This window comes from Hyperolius riggenbachi, chromosome 3 (genome assembly GCF_040937935.1).
Source record: "Hyperolius riggenbachi isolate aHypRig1 chromosome 3, aHypRig1.pri, whole genome shotgun sequence".
Lineage (NCBI taxonomy): Eukaryota > Metazoa > Chordata > Amphibia > Anura > Hyperoliidae > Hyperolius > Hyperolius riggenbachi.
Window position 1 is genome coordinate 486,988,466 of NC_090648.1, and position 20,199 is coordinate 487,008,664.

A 20,199-nucleotide genomic window follows, 5' to 3' on the forward strand; every position below is an offset into this window, starting at 1 on the left:
GATGGCACCTATACCTGGCTACCTATACTGGGGGCACCTTTACCTGGCTACCTATAGTGGGGACACCTATACCTGGCTACCTATATAGGGGGCACCTATTATTTTTATATCCTGCTTGGCCTGCCTTTCCAATTTCTGTTTTGAGGGGGTAGGAGAAGATGGGGGGGCATCCAAAGTTTTGCAGGGGACCCAGTGTTTTCTAGTTATGCCCCTGCACACACTACAGATTTTAAAACCTCATTGAATGAATGTATGTCCTTGTTAAAATAAAGGGGCCCTTACACTCAGCCGATTTTCTGGCCGACCGATCGATCCCGATCGATCGATTGAGCGATCAATTGCAAATCGGTTGGCCAATCGACCGATCGATGGCCGATTTCGATCAATTTCGATGGATTTCCATCGAACTGGCAGGGTGGAAAATTTAGGTCGATCTGATGAGATTGCTTATCAGTTTGCATTGGCCTTAATGGAAATCTGATGGCAAAAAAATGCCATCAGATCGAATTTCAATAGATTTCAAACTGAATTCTATTGGAATTCTATCCTGGTAAAAAATGTTCTAAAAACGCATCAGATAGATCATCAGATGCATTTCTTATCTATCTGCTGCCAATCTGACGAGTGTATGGGCACCTTAAGAGTGTGTGACTATACAAAAGACATCTGATTTGAAGTACTGCATGTCCCAGAATTCCTTGCCAGCCATTGTAGGAAACGTATCCCATATCCTCTCAGTCCTCAGCACAGTGGAGGAGTTGCAGGCAGCCCAGCCTTGCTGTACAGGAAGCTATGCTGAAACTGAGCAGCAGATCTGGCATCCAAACCCCCAGCATAGCCAATGACTGGACAGTTTAGACAAACACAAGGACAAAACTCTTTTCCTTTTCTGGTAGCACTTCCACTCCATCCAGCCAGGGCGGAAGAGAGACAAGCGCTCCCTCTGCTGCAGCGTATTGTGTTTGTATGATGTGTTTGCCTGCTGACATTGCGGAGGGCACCTTCCTGTGTATCTAGACCTGGGACTGCATACAAGAGAGAGTGAGTACACAATGTGAGCTGATGTCTGCATGCTGGCTTGGAATGGGGCAGTCCATTGTCTGGTCCCATAGATGGGGCAGTGAAGAAGAGCCACTCCTAGATAAAGGCTTGGTTCTCCGATATAGCTAAGTACACACACAGTACGATAAATAATGCGATTGGGATCAGCTATTTCTACCTTAGCCCATCGGGGAGCCGGTACTGCGCTGGACCCGGGGAAGGTAAATATTGCAGGCGCTACTGCGACTCCACCACAGCTTGACTTGACAAATTGTCGGCTTTGGCTTCGGAGGAGCCCATCAAGACTACCGTGGGACGGAGGAGGATGGAGGAGGGGGGGGGGGAGCCTCAATAGGATCCAGACGCTTCCCCCTACCGAGGGGGTAAGTACCCCCAGGGGCTCTTTTTTGTTAGCGTCTCTATAATGCACAAGCAGGACCGATTGGTGACTGCTGTACAAACACAGGCCGATCGCCAGCTGAAATGGTCCTTAATGGTCGCTTCTGCCAATAGCTATCGTACTCGTCATGTCTGGCCACACTCACCAAACTGTGTGCCGGTGCTAAATCCAGATCCCCAAGAGCTGTCTAATCTCATGTCTATGGTGGGGTGTAACTTGGAGGGGATTGTATGAATTAGGATTGGACTGGATGTTAAATACGAAATAAGATTTTCATTTTATACATTTTGAGAATGTTCTCTTTGTCTCTTTCAAACGTTATCAGCTGTGAAAGTTCTATACTCGTTGCTAGTCTGCTTGAGGGGACCCAGAAGGAAACCTCATAGGGAACAGTTTTCCAATCACAGCACCCTCTACTGCACAAAGCCTTGTGATTGGCCGAATAGCGTGGCGTACTTTACTCCAGCCTATTAGAAACCTAGCAGTTGGAGAGGGTGCCGTCCAGCCAATCTCGTCAGCAGAATTTCCCTGTGAGGTTTCTTGCTGGGTCCCCCTAAACTAGACCAGCGCCCAATAATCTTCAGACTCTCGCTTTTTGATGGTCAGTCACATGGTTTTGAGAGGTGGAAGGTGGAGTAGTAATAAGTGTTCTGAGTAGAGGTGATCGTAATCTGCTAATTATGATTACGCAAAATTTCACGTAACTTTTCGCAATTACGACCATATGTAATTATGACTGGGAAATTCTACTGCGTAATTTTGTGCCAAATTTAGCGGTTAATAGCAAAGGCCCTATACATACATGCTATTGTCACAAACTTATGCAACAAAAATGGGAGATTACGAAATTACGGTTATTAACTACTGTTACAAACGAAAATGAATTACAATTTTCCTGAAATTTTGCATTACGATTTTGCAACATAATTGCCATTTACAATGCAAAATTACGATTATGCATAATTACAATCATTCATTTGTGCTCGTCCTTACTAGTGCTGAGTTTACGATTTTATGATTTACGAGTTTCGCTTTCGAAAACCGTTATTTCAAAGTTGAAATACAGTAGCTGTAGTTTCATTAAGCTGGCAGTTGTTGCTGAATTTGTTATGTATGTCAGGGCTACGTGTGGGAAGTCACAAAACAAAAGTAAGACCTCCAAGTTTTTGTGAAAATAAAAGTTAAACTTTTGTTGGAAAAACAGGGATTTAAACCCAGTGGACGGAGGAATCGCAGCAGTGTTAAGCTACCCTGACCAGACATCCCGCTTTATTCCGGGACCCCGATTTGGGGTTCCCTTTCCCGGGCTAAAGTACGTCCCTGGTAACGGCCCACTTTGACCCTCTGGACATCCTGGCAGCGGGACTCTGAGTGGCCGCATGATCCGCCTCCTACCCCACGTCCTCCTATCCAGTGGCGTCCAGCCTCCTCTTCAATATCAATCATAGTAGCGGTAGGCACAACAGCCTAGCCACATACATAAGCCCTGCCCCCAGCGTTGCTCTGCCGTCAGACGCAGCCCAGGTAGCCAGGCCAGCCATGATGCGATAAGCAGAGACCAACCATTGGCAAGCGATACAGACACACCCAGCACGGGCAGCAGCCATAAAGCATGGCTTCTGCAGCTTCTTTTTTGCACAGGTACAGTGTTTCACCTGAGGCTAGCTAGCCTTTTCTTTCCTGCCTGGTTGCGTTTTTTTTTTTTTTGGAGGTAAAGTTTGCTACATTTTGTGTGTCAGAAGTAACGTTTTTTGCAATTCATGTGTCGGAGGTAACGGTTGTTGCATTTCATGTGTTGGAGGCAACGGTTGTTGCATTTCATGTGTCGGGGTAACAGTTGTTGCATTCATTAGTTGATGGTCATAATGGCTGCATTTGCTACTTTGGGGTTATTGTTGCAGCATTTGGGGCTCATGATTACTAAATTGTAATAATAGATAGCTTAGGAGCAGTTTCTGCAGATCCATAATGTGAATCTCCTGTTTCCCCACATGTGCCTTTATGTGTGTGTGTAACATTGTCTAATTACCTTTAAGCCAGTTTCACACTGAATTTCTGTGGTTGCAGTGAAGCCTGGGGGCCGCACCGCCTAAAACAGCCTTCAGGGATTACCAGTGGCGTAGCAATAGGGGTTACAGAGGTAGCGACCGCATTGGGGCCCTTGGGTCAGAGGGGCTCTGGGGGGCCCTCCCTCAAGCACAATATTAGCTCTCTTTTGGCCCTGTGCTGGTAATAATCACTTCTATAGATGATTTAAATAGTGGTAATCATTAACAAACTGTTTCCCATCCCCTTCTTGCACCTCTGACACTATAGTTGCCATTGGCAGGTTTTGGTGCGCTGTATCAATTGTTATGTATACAGTGCTTGTGGGGCCCCATGTAAAACTTGCTTTGGGGCCCACAGCTCCTTGGCTACGCCACTGGGGAATATCGCGTTAGCACGCGGATATCCCTGTCTGGCAGCAGGCCAAGCAGGAAGTGATGCTCACTTCCTGTGGCCAAATCTATGCCGTGCTTGGAAGTGTACAGTATTGCTAAAATATGCTTCCCGCATGCTGCATGTCGCCATAGACTTACATGACCTACGGTCCACCGCACGTCGCCGTAGAGGTCGCACGGTAACATAGGTTTGCGATAGAATAGCCGCACCACGTCACGTGTAGTGTGACATGCCCAATAGACTTTCATTGCCCTAGCGTTAGGTTGTGGTAAAATGCCGCACTGCACTGCACAAGTGTACAAGGCCTCTTAGAGTCACTTCGCCTAACTGTGTTTTGGGAGGAAACTCTGGCCCACTGCCTCACAGTTACACCATTATATTAGCTTCGCTTGACTCCTGTCTACGCCCATGTCACGGCCTCGCCCATTTTTCACTGTTTACTTCCAAACATAACCAGTAGAAATGGTCAATGAAATGCTAATAATTGCATTCATGTAAATTTAACGCAATTTGTATGCAGCTTGGAATTAGGCCAGTCTAAATCGACAGGAAGTGAATTTGATTGGCTCCTATAGAAGCCCCCACACTATTTGCATTAAATCTGCATTCAGGATGGAGCTATTATGTTAAAAACGTATCGGTGGTATCTTCTAAGAAGCCCCCATATTTGACATAGAAAGAAAGGGGAAACAAGACAACTTGATCCCGTTTACGGTCTTGCTTACCCTTATCTCCTCCATATCCTGGTGTTTGTGAAGCCACACCTCCTTAGAAAAGATTTTATAAACTGTGAGTCAGCAGAGAGGCGTGGTTTCAGCTGACAGGGCTGTCCCTCTGCTCTTACATGCCCATGTGACCAAAAGGGGCGTGGTGTAGACTGCCTGAGAGTGAACAGGCAGCCGTGGGTCACTGTGGAGGAGAGGAGAATCTATAAACTGGTGGTGCAGAAGATGGTATTTTCTTTTTTCACTTTTTTTAAATGCATATAAAACTATGCCTGCTTCAATTTAAACAAATGCCTTTATTTCAATTCCTAGAAATGTAGGGGAAATGGAGACACCGCAGATTTACTGCAAAGTATTTCAGCATGTGGCTTGTATTAGTCTGCTCCCTCTGTCTCTCTTGTTGCTAGCGATGCCTGGATGTATAACTGGGATCACATCTGGCCAGACATCACACAATGATAACTGAAAATCACATTTAATCAACCATTCTGCCTGTCTGGTCAGGTGTCACCTTGGTGAACTAGCGAGGAGGTCCGTTTGGGTCCTTTGCACTTTTTCTCCGCTCAGCAGCAGCACACATGCTTACTAAGCACAGGCTCCGCCTCCAGTGGTTGATGACCTTGGGTCAAATGTCAACCTCCAAGTAGGGTCATTTTACCTTGAGGTGCAGATGACTTGACATGAGTGTTGTTACAAATTAAAAAGCACAACCCCTCACCCCCTCCCAAAAAAAGCTTTGATGGTTTCCCCGCATTTCCCCTGTAGTGATAACCATAGTTATCCTAACATGACCTCCCCCATGGCTCCGCCCACCCATAACAGTTATGGCCACAAGAACTGAGTTAGAAATGTGGTCCCTGTATCAGAGTGAGGGTAAGGAATTTGGCCATCCAGTTGCAACGAGTAATTCAACCTCTGTTTACAATGCACACGTCTTAACTTGGCATGAATCTGGGGCTGCACATGAGTTATACAGATGGAAGAGGGGGTTGCATATGAAATGCGAGGGGCGCTGCTGTACATGGATGTTACACATGGAAGAGGGGGCTGCACATGAAATGGGAGGGGGCTGCTGTACATTGATGTTACACATGGAGGAGGGGGCTGCACATGGAATGGGAGGGGGCTGCTGTACATGCATGATGCACATGGAAGAGGGGGCTGCACATGGAATGGGAGGGAAAATCTATTAACCCTTCGCACTCTCGCAAGCAAATGTTCAAACAAATGCATTCACAGATACACTCATCCAGGCACAACTGTTATCCCTACAGCTAAGTTAATGGAATGGGAGGGGGCTGCTGTACATGGATATTACACATGGAAGAGGGGGCTGCACATGGAATGAGAGGGGGCTGCTGTACATGGATATTACACATGGAAGAGGGGGCTTCACATGGAATGGGAGAGGGTCTGCTGTACATGGATGATACACATGGAAGAGGGGGCTGCACATGGAATGGGAGGGGCTGCAGTACATGGATGATACACATGGAAGAGAGGGCTGCACATGGAGTGGGAGGGGGCTGCTGTACATGGATGTCAAACATGGAAGAGGGGGCTAAACATGGAATGGGAGGAGCTGCTGTACATGGATGTCACACATGGAAGAGGGGAGGCACATGGATTGAGAGGCGACTGCTGTAAACAGATATTACAAATAGAAGTCAGTGTTTTGGGGCTTACAGAACCCCTTTATCAAGAACTAACCTATCACTCACTTGATAAAGGGGTTCTGGTAAGCACAAATGGTTGGCTTTTTACAATGTGGGGATTAGCCTACCTCACAATCGGCACCTGGACTGCTGGCCGCTGAGGGACGGTGTCCGGGGACAGGAAGCTGTGGATAGAGCGGGAAGGATCAACCCAGTACGCTCGGAGGGAAGTGACACCATCCCTGAAGTTGTGGAGCCTTGCGAGTATGGGAGGGTTCAGCAGAGAAGGGGTTCCATTTTTCATTCACGGATGGGGAGGCAGGAGGTAATGAGTAAGAAATAAAGTTCCTAGAATTGGGCTTTAAATATTTTTGCAACACAAATGATTATTATTGATGTTATTACTGTGCCTTATCCTGTTTGCTGATGTTGCTTTACATAGTTTTGTAAGTTTATCTTTATGACCTCTATCTGTGTGCAGGGCCGGATTTGTACTCATTACCGCCCAAGGTCATTGTCACCAGCTGCCCCCTTCAGTATAGGTAGCATGATGACCCCTCCCCCCTTCCCTCCAGTATAGGTAGCCAGATGACCACTCCCCCCAGTATAGGTAGACAGATGACCCCTCCCCCTTTCCCTCTAGTAACATGGTCAGGCACTCACCTGATCTCCCTGCATTACAGCATTTGCAAGCTTGCAAATGCTGCACCAGTTTAGCCTGCTGCTTTGGTGCCCTTGCTCCTGTGGTGCCCTAGGCCATAACCTAAGTGGCCTTAACCTAAATCCGGCCCTGTCTATGTGCAGATCTCATTGTAGATGTGATTTGCTTGTTTGCCTAACAGAACGCCTAATTTCTCCTTTCAGATCCCCGACTGACCAGCTCGCACAGCCGCCATGGATGACTTTGAGCGTCGCAGAGAGCTCCGGAGACAGAAGCGCGAGGAGATGAGAGCAGAATCAGAGAGGTAATGTGGTTTGAGGCTGGCTTGCCAAGGCCTAGCTCATCATGTCAGATTCATGTTTCCAGTGTTTGAATTGGAGGTTTCCCATGTCGGGCAGACAAGTCACACTTGGCAAGCGCGCTTTCCACACCATGAACTCACCGGCCATGTTGTATACCCAAAAATGGTCATAAATAAAGGCAGGCCACGCCCACTGGAAGAGGGTCCAAACGCTGCACGTCAGGAATGTGTTCTGGGCGAGCGAGCTATTTATAACCCACATTGATGAGATCATCACTTTCTAATAGTTCCTTTTATTTCCTGAATGTATTGCAGTGAACAAAAAAAAAAAATGACTGGAATCTGCATGGAACAAGCAAACGCAAGAATTTCAATTCTAATGGTTCAACTTATTGTTTCACTCTTTTTTTTAATTATTTCGTTATTTTTATGATTTAAAGTAAAATTGTTTAGAGAAGAAAAAATCCTATCTGTTTTTGAGTTTCAGTGTTGTAGCAGGGTCAGTGGAATAGTTTTAAATTACGTGCCCCCCCCCCCCCCAACAAAGAAAACTTTGATGGGCCCCCCAATGTCCACACCCTTTGCCATGCCTACCCCTGATCACCCTCACAACCCATCTTGCAAGGGCCATAAAACATAATCTTCAGACCTATAACAAGTGTAACCACAACAATATATGTAGCATTTTGGGTCCCCTTACATCTCTGGGTTCCCCTGCAGTCGTGGGGGCTGCTCCCCTGTAGTTACTACTTACGCCCCTGTTACAGTTGGAAAAAAATTGTCCACCTACAGTATATATTTACCCTGAGGAAGGTTTCAAGCTGATTTGCTTCAAAAATGTTGATAGCAATAACGCCTTGATTTTTTAATATATATTTTTAAGAAGACATCCAAAGCACTTCCTGTATTTAGGAAGAAATATGGAAAACAGTTCTTCAATCTCACCAAGTATTCCACAGATTTCTACAACTTTCCCCAATTATGAAATACAAAAAAAAAAAAGATTTAAAAAAATTGCTCGGGCCTATAAATCTGACACTCTACACCAGTGTTCCCCAACCCTGTCCTCAAGGCCCACCAACAGTGCATGTTTTGTGGAAATCCACAGAGGTAGGTAATCAGACACTAATTACCCCACCTGTGGATGTTTGTGGTTTCCTGAAAAACATGTACTGTTGGTGGTACTTGAGGACAGAGTTGAGGAGCTCTGCTCTACACCATTTAATTTTTATAAAAATTAATCAGAAAAATCCACTACTTTTCTTTTATTAAGAAAAAAGGGGGTGGGGAGGGGGTGGAGTTAATCAGATATCTTGAACAAAAAAAAAGGCTTTCAAATTTTCTGTACAACTTTTTTTTTTATCAAATGACTGTAAACCTGCATTATTTTATTGAATTGTGTGTGGCCTGCGGGAAGGAGGGGTGGAATATTGTGTAAAGGTGGCCACATACATTACAATTTTTGTCTGATTCAATTGGACCAATCCAATTTTTCAGTTCAATAGAAGATTTGAAGAAATTGTTAGATTTAGCACACACGTGTTCATGTTTGCTGCGATTTCAGGGAAAAAAAAAGATTGTAAGATTGTAAATGTCAAAAAGGTGGTTGTTTAAAAAGTATATAACTCTCACGTGTATTATCATTATTATTATTTATATAGCGTCGACATATTCCGCAGCGCTGTACAAAGTATGTAGTCTTGTCACTTATCTGTCCTTCAGAGGCGCTCACAGTGTAATCCCTACCATAGTTATACTGTATATCTATGTATGTATCGTAGTGTATGTAGCGTAGTCTAGGGCCAATTTTAGGTGGAAGCCAATTAACTTATCTGTATGTTTTTGGGTTGTGGGAGGAAACGGAGTGCCCAGAGGAAACTCGCGCCAGTGATCTGGCTGGAATTTGAACCAGGGTCCCAGCTCTGCAAGGCGAGAGTGCTAACCACTACGCCTCTTTTAATAAAACAAAATCTTGCTAGCTTTACAATCTATACATTGGCGCTGCAGGCGCCAATTGGGTCTTATGCAGACATCCATCCAACAAATTGTTGACTTAAATAATACCTTAAATGACTATCTGTGCATCGCTTACTGCAAGCTTTAGAAATGTTAAGTTTCTTCTTCAGGCATTATAAAGAACTGGATCAGAACCACACCTTTTTGTACAGTTCTGATCCAGTTCTGTATAATACCTGCTAAGAATGGAAAATATCACAAGAGCTAGAAGGAATCTTGACATACATTACAGTTTAGGTAATGTAACAGTGACTCCTACTGGCTGGAGGCAAAAACACCATGGTTGCGTAGATGAAACCATGTTATGGTGTTGATCCTACACTAACCTTTAAGCAGAGGAGGAGGGACTTTCTCTGAGTATGCCATGCCAGAAGCCCCTTGGCGTTCCCCCACCTCTCTATATACTCATGACATTTTCAGGGATAATGAGGGAGATTTTGCCTGTGAAAGTAAATGGTCCCTCATACCTCACGTGGCCTATGTAGGCGCAATTTCAGTCTCCATCGCAGTACTGCAAAAATGACCTTCTAGACCCAACTGTAATCCACAAATCCTACTTTAAAAGCACCTTGGCATTACCCCACTTCTCTATGTACACATGACATATGCAAGGATGATGGGGTAGACTTTGCCTGTGATCAGGGGCGTAGCAATAGGGGGTGCAGAGGTAGCGACCGCATCGGGGCCCTTGGGCCAGAGGGGCCCCGAAGGGCTCTCCCTCATCTACATTATTACCTCTCTATTGGTCCTGTGCTCATAATAATCATTTCTATAGATGCTGTGAATAGTAGTAATCACTAACAAACTGTTTCCCAGCCTCTACTTGCACCTCTGACACTGTAGTTGCCATTGGCAGGTTTTGGCATGCCGTATCAATTGTTATGTATAGAGTGCTTGGGGGGCCCCATGTAAAACTTGCATCGGGGCCCACAGCTCCTTAGCTACGCCACTGCCTGTGATAGTAAACGGCCCCTCATACCTCACATGTGGCCCATATAGGAGCGATTGCAGTCCCCATCGCAGTACTGCAGAGTGACCTTCCAGCCCCAACTGTAATCCACAAATCCCACTTTAAAAGCGTCTTGGCATTTGGTATTTGTTGATGTTTCTGCGCAGCGATCCAAACTCTTGTGCAGCTGCAGACAGGACGGCCTTTCTGTAAAATCACTCTTTCTACAGGGAGTTATTAAACACTGCGGCGATATACAACTTATGCAATGTTTAACGGTCGGAAAAAATAACAGCAGATTTTCAGAGATGGGAATTTTATGCTCCCAGCAATAATAATAATCAGATTTGTTTGTAAGGACTTGTGCAACAATGGCTTAAAGGGAAACTGCAACAGACTCTAGTGAATTTTATTTATTGATTTTTGTTACAGAATATTACTTTTTTTTTTTCCTCTTATGTCTTTTACAGACAGTCATTCAGATTAGTTTTTAAAGTAAATTTTTGGGTCATTTTATTCTGATTGTGTGTATAAGAAATGTATTTTATATTTTTAATGCATTTTATTCTTAATAAAAAATCCTTTAAAGAGGCCTTGTAGTGAAATGTAATGCAGTAAATTATTCAGAATACTAGTGATGAGCGTAATCAGCTAATTATGATTGCGCCTATACGTAATTACGAATTGTTAATTGAATTGATTTTGTATAAGCATTCGTAACCCCATGCATACTATTGCTACCAAAATTGCTACATATGAGAAGTAATGTGTACAAGTCAAAAAAATGTTTTTGAAAAAGACCTTTTGAGAACATGGTTTTTAAATATGCAAAGAAAATTGGTTTGTAAACTCAAAAAATCAGTTTAAAAAACATTTTTCTTTATAGTCTTAAAATGTATTTTCTCAAACTACAAGGTCTTTTTGAAAAATTATTTTTTTTAACTCGTACCCACTATTCTCCTTAACATATGTAGCAATTTTTTAATTCATAATTCAATTTTAGTAGCAATATTCTGTATGGGGACTTTGCTATTTACTGTAAATTACACGTAAATTTACCCGTAATTACGAATGTTTACAATCACTTACGAAATTTCGCATTACAATGCGTAAATGCAAATGATGATGCGTAGTTACGCACAGGCGTAATTTCTGCTCATCACTACAGAATACCCATTTTTATAGTAATTTTTTCTGGTTTCAGCATTAGAGACGCCTCCTATGTCTATATATTTCTGTATATCGGTATTTAGCCCCACCCTCCCTGTGAGCATACCAGGGGCGTAACAATAGACCCTGCAAGGGATGCAGCCGCAGGGGGGCCCAGAAGCCAGAGGGGGCCCTGTCCTGAGAGGCTGACAACTCACGGCAAGGAGAGAAAAAAACGTTCTGCTCTGTGCACAATTGTTCTAATGACTGCATCTGCTCAGTCACTGATAACGAACCATACAAAGTTTTGTAGACAAAGACTTGTAGACAGTACCTATGAAGTGTGCAGGGGAAGAGGACCCCATGTAAAGTTTTGCAGGGGGGCCCAGTGAGTTCTAGTTACGCCCCTGGAGCATACTTAGCACTTTGCCGCACAAATTCGGGGGGGGGGGGGAGGGGTGTTAAAAACTATTCCCCCTCTGAGCCATCGCAGCTTGGAGGGAGAAGTTATTCGGAGTCCGGCAATCTCTGGATCCCAGAATTACCCGTGTGCGGACTATAGCAATACTGATATAGCCGTGCCAAGCTTTGCCGCTACACGGCGAGCGGCGGGAGCCAAAAAGCCCTGGCTTGTCCAGTGATGCTTAGCCTAGGCTGTTTAGCTATGCATGAATTCTCCTCCCAGAGCATTCTTAGAGGCCTGACATTATTTTCACTGATTTTGGAACTCTCAGTGAACAAACATTTGGCAGAGCTGCCTCTGACAGGACAAAAGATGTTGCCACCTGTTGCCAAATAAAACATTTGGGTATTACACCAATGTAATTTTGTGTAACTTTTGGAAATTGGATGCTGGTATTCTGAGAACTTCAGATTTCAACTCAAAATTGGAAATCTCTGATGCGAAAGTAGCAAAGGCCAATGGGATCATCCACAGTCCATTTTCAACTGAATATATTTGCATAATCCTGCAAATGCTGTCTCCTCCCACAGCTTGATACACTGCGCTGGAGCGGCCCAGCAAAGGAAAGAAGGAGGGGCTTCCCTCTCTTTAGGGAAGTACCCATGGGAGGGAGGGGCTTCCCTCTCCCTAGGGGAGTACCCATGGGAGGGAGGTGCTTCCCTCTCCCTAGGGGAGTACCCATGGGAGGGAGGGGCTTCCCTCTCCCTAGGGGAGTACCCATGGGAGGGAGGGGCTTCCCTCTCACTAGATAAGTAACCATTTGGGGCAATTTTTTTTCAGGGGTTTCCTTTAAATTCTGATGCACTGGTCAATTTGAGTTTGGGGGGAGAGTGATGAGAAGATGTAATAAAAGGCTAAATGTCTTCTTCTTTGTCTCCTGAGCCAAAACATGAGTTTGAGTTTGATGGGTTTAACGCCGACATACAGGAAGGAAGCTGTTCCCATAAGAGATAATGATGCCGTGTCCATCAAAGAGGCGGAAAGCCCCCAGTCACTTCCTAATGCACAGAAATAGCTCCCTCCATCATTCTCTATGGAGCTTTATGTGGTTTGGTTTAAAGGGGAAATCCACAAACTATCATTGACTTGGTTGCTGACTAAAGAGACCATTTGTCATGACTTACTGATATAATGGATTGTATGTGTAGTACAGATAATAAATAGAACATTAGTAGCAAGGAAAAGAGTTTCCTATTTTTATTTTTAATTATATTGCTTTTTTAATAACATTGCATCATTCTGTCACAGTTGCAGTTTTAAAACCATACACTGTATTTTAACCAGTTCAGCCTTCAATCGCTTTTCACTTTATGCATCCGAGCAATTATCACCTCATTCATTTGCCAATCACTTTATCACTACTTATCACATATCACAATGAATTGATCTATATCTTGTTTTTTCCGCCACCAATTAGGCTTTCTTTGGGTGGTACATTTTGCTAAGAATTATTTTTTCTAAATTAATTTTAAGGGGAATCTTAAGGAAAAAATGGAAAAAATTAATTATTTCTCAGTTTTCGGCCAGTATAGCTTTAAAATAATACATGCTACCATAACTAAAACCCACGTATTTGATTTGCCCATTTGTCCTGGTTATTACACCATTTACATTATGTCCCTATAACAATGTATGCCGCCAATATTTTATTTGGAAATAAAGGTGCATTTTTTTCAGTTTTGCGTCCATCACTATTAACAAGCTTTTAATTGAAAAAATATAAGTAATATACCCTCTTGACATGCATATTAAAAACTTCAGACCCTTAGGTAACTATTTATGTTTTTGTTTTGTTTTTTAAATTGTAATTTTTTTTAATTTTTTTTTTTTTTTTTGTTAAAAATGTTATTTGGATATTTTTTGTAGTGTGGGAGGTAAACAGTTAATTGTAAATGTAATGGTTTGTGAATTTATTACAAAAAATGTATGTAGATGTAGTTTTCTTATTTGGCCACAAGATGACTTCAGTCAATTTTTTTTTTCTTCCTGTAAGCGAGTGCTCTCGCTTACAGGAAGTATAGGGAGGATGTGAAACGTAAGAAAGATTGCAGCTTCTAATAGAAGCCGTCGGTCTTTCTAACAAGGACTTAGATCAATGTGTTCCCATTCATTGATCTCCTTGCTAATGGGCAGCGTAGCGCGATCGGCCCTGGGAGCAGCAGCCTTTTGAACGTAGCGTATACGTCCAAAAGGTGAAAGTAGTTAAGCTATAAAACAAAGCAGGAATAAATGACACTTTTAACTTTCCTGCAATAAAACCTTATCTAAAGGTGTCTCTCACTGTTTCTTGGTTGTTTAAAGAGACACTGAAGTGAAAAAAAATTATGATATTATGATTTGTATGTGTAGCACAGCTAAGGAATAAAACCTTAAGATCAAATACATCAGTGTAATTGTTTCCAGTACAGGAAGAGTTAAGAAACTCCAGTTGTTATCTCTATGCAAAAAAGCCATTAATCTCTATGACTTTCAAAGTCTTCTAACTTTTATTATCTCAACTGTAAGGGCCTGTTTCCACTACACGCAGATTCTGCATGCAGAAAACTGACTCCAATGAATGTCTTTGGCAAATCTGCATCAGAAAAATCGCGTTCAGTGGAAACAGGCTCATAGACATTAATTGGAGTCAGTTTTCTGCATGCAGAATCTGCGTGTAGTGGAAACAGGCCCTAAGTGAACAGTTTTCTTTTCCTCTGCCAGAGGAGAGGTCATTAGTTCACAGACTGCTCTGTAAGAATCATTTTGAATGCAGAGTGTTGTGTAATCTGCACATATTATAGAATGATGCAATGTTAGAAAACACACTATATTCCTGAAAATAAAAATATGAGAATATTTTCTTTGCTGCTAATCTTCTAGTAATTATTCATAGTACACAACCAATTCATTATATCATATATTTTTTTCGCTTCATTGTCTCTTTGAGGGCTTCAGAAAACAGGACTGTATTCAACCAAGTTGGTGGAAGAGCTCAGAAAAACATTCTTGCACAGATAACAACTGAAGTTTTATATAACTCTTCCGTTAACGGAAAACAATATGGAGACTCTTTTCTTGGCTACTAATGTTGTATTTTGGCTTCAGATTGGCACTATGCATATGACCCTGTCGGCGCCCTCTATTGTTAGGTATGTGGTGCGTTGCGTTACGGTGCACAGGGGCAGGGCATTGCACCACAAATGCTCATTTGAAGTGTAAAACCGGCCTGAGTAACTTTAATGAAAATAACAAAATGAATGAAATTGCTTATTTTCCTACAATATCTATTTGAAAATTATTAAGTCCATGTTCAGGAAGGAACTCCAAGAACCTCTCATGGGTACTTCCGATCAGTACTGCACAGTGCTTAAATTGAACCTCCAGACTAAAAATGGACTCAGCAGCACTGGAAAGGCCTGGTGTTTCTTTAACTGTTTTACAGCATCAGAACTTTTTTTCTCATATACAAGCCTCATTTTTAGCTGCACAGAAAAAAAAACTGCCCGGGCATATTTCCCCTAATGCTGTGCAAAGCATGATGGGATTTCTGATGTTGTTGTTCTCGTTCTGCTGTTCTGGTGCAATTTTTTTTTTTTTTTTACATTTTGAATTTGACATTTGAAGCCTAGCGCATGCAGCTGGGAGGGGTTATCAGGACACAGGACAGTTGGAACTGTGTCTTATGCTCCCTTTCACCTCCTTTCAACCAAAAGATGGCTGCCCCCATGACAAAGATGGCAGCCCCCATGAATCACAAACATTTGCCTGTTCTTTTAAAACGGGGTGGGTAAGAGATTATATTACCTATCTATTCTAATAAACATAACTAATGTAACTTAATGACAGTATGTTTGTTTAGGCTGAAGTTCCCCTTTAAAGTGGAACTGTAGATATAAAATAAACACATTGTTTCACTTACCTGGGGCTTCCCCAAGCCCCCAGCAGCTGTCCTGTCCCGCGCCGCTCCTCAACGAGCCTCCGTTCTCCCGCCGCCAGCTACTTTCGGTTTCGCCACTGCGCCTGCGCGGCTCTGGCCACACATATCCTTTCTGCGCGTTCCCCGCTATTGCAGAGGGGAATGCGAAGAAAGGATACGCTTGGCTGGAGCCGCGCTGGTATCGACTTACAAGTCGAGGTACGGGACTGAGCAGCAGCGGGGGAACAGAAACTCGTTGAGGAGCGGCACGGGACAGGACGGCTGCTGGGGGCTTTGGGAAGCCCCAGGTAAGTGAAACAATGTGTTTATTTTATATCTACAGTTCCGCTTTAAAGATGCATGCCATTCTGTAGCTTGTGCTCACCTCTTTCATTTGATGCCTGAATGCCGTTCTACACTAAATAGTTTTCGTTCGATTTCAATTTAAAAATCGCGGCTGCATTCTTGGCTATGTTATACGGTAACTTCCGGGTCACCCCAGACTTCTGTAACTGTCAGGCTGCAGACGCTAAATTAAACCTCTATTCTCCTGTGTTAAACAGTTTAGAAGGAAGCCAAAAAGGCATTAGTGAAGATAAAAATCTATCTTACCTTTGATGTGTGCTTATCAGCAAAGCTGTTATTCTTAAGAAGACGCAAGCCGCATACCATACTGCAAAGCATTCTGGGGCTCTCCCCTCGGCTTGTAATCAGTCCAGTGCGTAGCACTGATAAATCTCTGGGCAGAGTACACTGCAGGAGTCAGCTATTGTTCCTAGCCACATGGCTCATTAATATTCACTGCACACTGTGTTATTCAGTACGAGCTTTTCTGTGATCAGGAAGCAGGCAGGACATGACGACACAATTGGCTTCATAGAAGACAGAAAAACATGGAACCTGCCATGAGCTGTCAGGAGCATCAATCTCTGCATATACTATATAAAAATTCTGTGAAGTACAAACGTGGACAGTGAAATGCATATGTAATGTAAGTACAGCCAATCTTTAGCTACTGATATATGTGTTTATTTTCTCTGAGACCTTATACCTAACAGCTCCTCTGTTAAAGAAGTGCATCACTGAATGAAGCAGGAAGAGGAAGTGACATGCATGGCCATTGCAAGAGGATCCTCCAGAGGGGGTCATAGCACGACTTTGTTGGAAGTCATCTGGCTTAAAGGCATGCCCATGAGAGGTGCTCGGAGTCCCTTCAATGCTGGCAGGTGCTTCATTGCGAAATGTTTGTTTACTGCAATTTCTAAAGCTAGTAGAAAATAATACCTGGTCTCCCAAAATAGTTAAATAGCCTAGGTAAAGCATCACTTGGTGGGTGGGGCTACATACCAATATCCAGCAATATATAGCTATCGGAAGTGTTTCTGATGCTGAAACCAGGAAAATTACCGTAAAAGTGGGTATCCTGAATAACTTACAGCACTATGTCACTACAGGGCCTCTTTATGTACCAAGCTGTATTGTGAAATAGGGCCAGATGCTGAAATCGTGTTAATATTCTGCTGTTAAGGCCTATGTCTCGTCCACTCCCTCTGCAAGTTTCCAAAACCGCCGGACTTAACACAAATATACATTTCCCTCTCCCGCAATCCTGTGGGGATTCTGTGAGTTTCATGAAACTATTTAAAATAAAACTCTGATTTCACTGTAAGCTGTCACTGCGATGTGCAATGAATGGGGCCTTTCAGGCGAATACACTCCCTGTGAAAACTGCGGCCAAACTTACGCTTGGATCCCCGAGGAAGAGGAGTCCTCAATTACTGAATGCTGGAAAACTTCACTGAAAGTCTGAGTTATTTTTAGGAAAATAGGGACTCATCTGGGTATATTTACACCTGACAGCTCTGAAGGTTGAAAGCTGATTACTTACCTGACGATCAATTGGGAAACACTCACAGCAATGTCTCCAGAAAAACAAGGTTCCCCGATTCGTCTTCCTACTCGCGGGAACACGCAATTGCGGCACTTTGCGCGGAGTCGTTGGGAGCTGTAAAGATCCAATCTCCTGGGACGTTGTTATCCCCATATCTCAAAGCGTTGTTCACCTAATCGCACGCCTCTACCCCCATCGCGAGATTGCAGAAATGATCGCTCGTCATTCAAAACAATCGTGGGTTGTTGGAAAAATCGCGGACAAAATCACCCAAATTTCCAAATAAAATATTGGCGCATTGTGATAGGGACATAATTTAAATTGTGTAATAACCAGGACAAATGGGCAAATATGTATTATTTTAAAGCTATAATGGCCGAAAACTGAGAAATTTTTTTTTTCATATTTTTCTTAATATTCCTGTTAACCACTTGACGTCCGCAGTGGTAACCCCACCTAAAGACCAGGCCCTTTGTTGCAGCGCTGGGCTGTGCAGACTTTTCAGCCTTACGCACAGCCCAGCTTAGGTGCTCAGCGATCGGACTCTCCTCCTTTTTTTGTCCCTAAGGAGACATGCAGCCAGAGGGGTCCGATCGCTGCTGCCACTTTTTTTTTTTTTTCAAGCCTCATCGAGGCTGTTCCTCTCCCCTTCCTCCCTCCCTCCCTCCCCTTCCCTCCTCCCCTCCGATGCCTGCATTGGAACAGGACGGCGATCCGTCCTGTTCCTCCTCTCATAGCCATCAGCCTATGAGAGGCCGGCGCTCCCCGGCCAATCAGAGGCCGGGGATCGCCGATCTCGAACAGCGCTGCAGCCCCCTGTTCGCATGTAAACAAAGGGGATTTCTTCCCCTTACGTTTACAAGCAGCCTGCTAGCCGCGATCGGCGGCTAGCAGGCTATTCACGGAACTCCGCCCGTGAACGGGCAGGGAACGATCGTGCAAGCCCGCGGCCGTTCCCTGGGAAACTGCAGCCCCAGGACTTGACGCCAATTGGCGTTAGGCAGTTCTGGGGCTGCCGCCGCGGTCACGCCCATTGGCGTGAGGCGGTCTTCAAGTAGTTAAAATGCATTTAGAAAAAAATAATTCTTAGCAAAATGTGCCACCCAAAGAAAGCCTAATTAGTGGTGGAAAAACAAGATATAGATCAATTCCTTGTGATAAGTAGTGATAAAGTTATTGGCGAATGAATGGGAGGTGAAAATTGCTCGGATGCATAAGGTGAAAAAAATGGCTGAAGTGGTTAGACCCTCTTCTGACCCAGCAAGGCTCCAGTCAAAACTGAGGGAGGGCATGCTCATGCAGTCAGTGAAGAGTGGGAGGAGATTTGGAAGCAGCCGATCGATTCCATTAGGCCTTAATGTCATTTCGGATCTGAATTTGTTTGCGGGTAATCAGAAGAAATCACGTCATGTGGAAACTGATCGTAATTGATACACATTTTATGTTATTTTAAGCAAATATACAATATGCCTCTAGCAAGTAGGTCAATCAAAATGCAGCCGTTGCCATCCGCATTGAAAGTAAGAAAGTGTGATGCTTAGCGATACGTTTTTCTGTTGGTTTACATCACTTAAAACTCGCCCTTCGAGCGCCAAGATGTCCACCTGGCCCCTGTTTACTTATTTGTACATCCATTTCTGGCCTGCCATTCAGATTTCGCAGCTGTTTCTCATTGTCCCACATTTTATCTTGACGTTCGTTCCTCGACAAACGATTCATGTGACTTGTATTGTTTCGCGTGATAAAAGCGTGAGCGGTTCTCCCCGACAGATTATGGAAAACAGATTCCCGGAATGTGTGCGTCCAGAGGACCATTTATCTGTCTTGCATTTTTTAAGATTATTTCAGTTGTCAGTTAAAAATCACAGAAAGGTTTTTCTCCCGCCAAAACACGAGGCGGAAAGAAGGCTTCAGACAGCGACTCCGGGATCTGCGAGATAATGGCGTGGTCGGGCTGCGGGCACCTGGCGTGGCGGAGACAGAGCAGGACTGGCCCCGCCCGCATCCTATAGTAGTAAATATGCTCATTCAGATTCCGCGGGATTGAAATTTCAGCATTTCCGATGGAAAATTTACATTTGTGATTGGAACTCCAATTAGAAATCCAATTTACCGCAACTCTGTAATTTTAGCCTAATCACAGAACTTGGAAGCACTGGACCAATCAGAGTTTTTCCTGCACAAATCAGATTAACGCAGTCATTTTAGACCAATCACATGAATGATTTTTGTGTTTTTTTTTCTAATTCCGATGTTCCAATTTTTTTTTTGTCATTTTTTTGCATTCTCTGATGCAAAAAATGGCAAATAAAATACTTCTCAGAAATAGGACGTCGGGAAAAATTGGAAAAATGGAAATTGGCATTGCCGTAAATCGGAATTTACACTGAATGACATTTGCAACCATGCCTATATAGTAGCTAGGTGAGATGGTCAATGAGATGTAAATAATGGCGAGTTGATGCAGGATTATACAAATTTTTATACAAATGTATGCAGTTTGAAAATGGACCAGTCAGATTAAACCCAGGTGTGATTTGCATAAATTGTCATACAAAATTTACATCATACTGCATCAACTTGGAATTATTGGCATTTTATTGACCATCCC

At 43.5% G+C, this 20,199-nt stretch overlaps 1 protein-coding gene across 3 annotated transcripts in view; it reads left to right on the plus strand.

The window, feature by feature from the left end:
* Positions 1 to 20,199, plus strand: part of CALD1 (caldesmon 1) — a 221,039-nt gene that overhangs the window by 109,750 nt on the left and 91,090 nt on the right. For 2 of the 3 annotated variants that reach the window (XM_068278142.1, XM_068278145.1), the window contains exon 3: positions 7,128 to 7,228. In XM_068278142.1, the coding sequence (XP_068134243.1) occupies positions 7,158 to 7,228 (71 nt within the window). In that variant the 5' untranslated portion in view covers positions 7,128 to 7,157. Of the gene's footprint in view, positions 1 to 844; positions 1,042 to 7,127; positions 7,229 to 20,199 lie in introns of those variants that run through there. The other variant, XM_068278143.1, reaches the window with a different exon arrangement.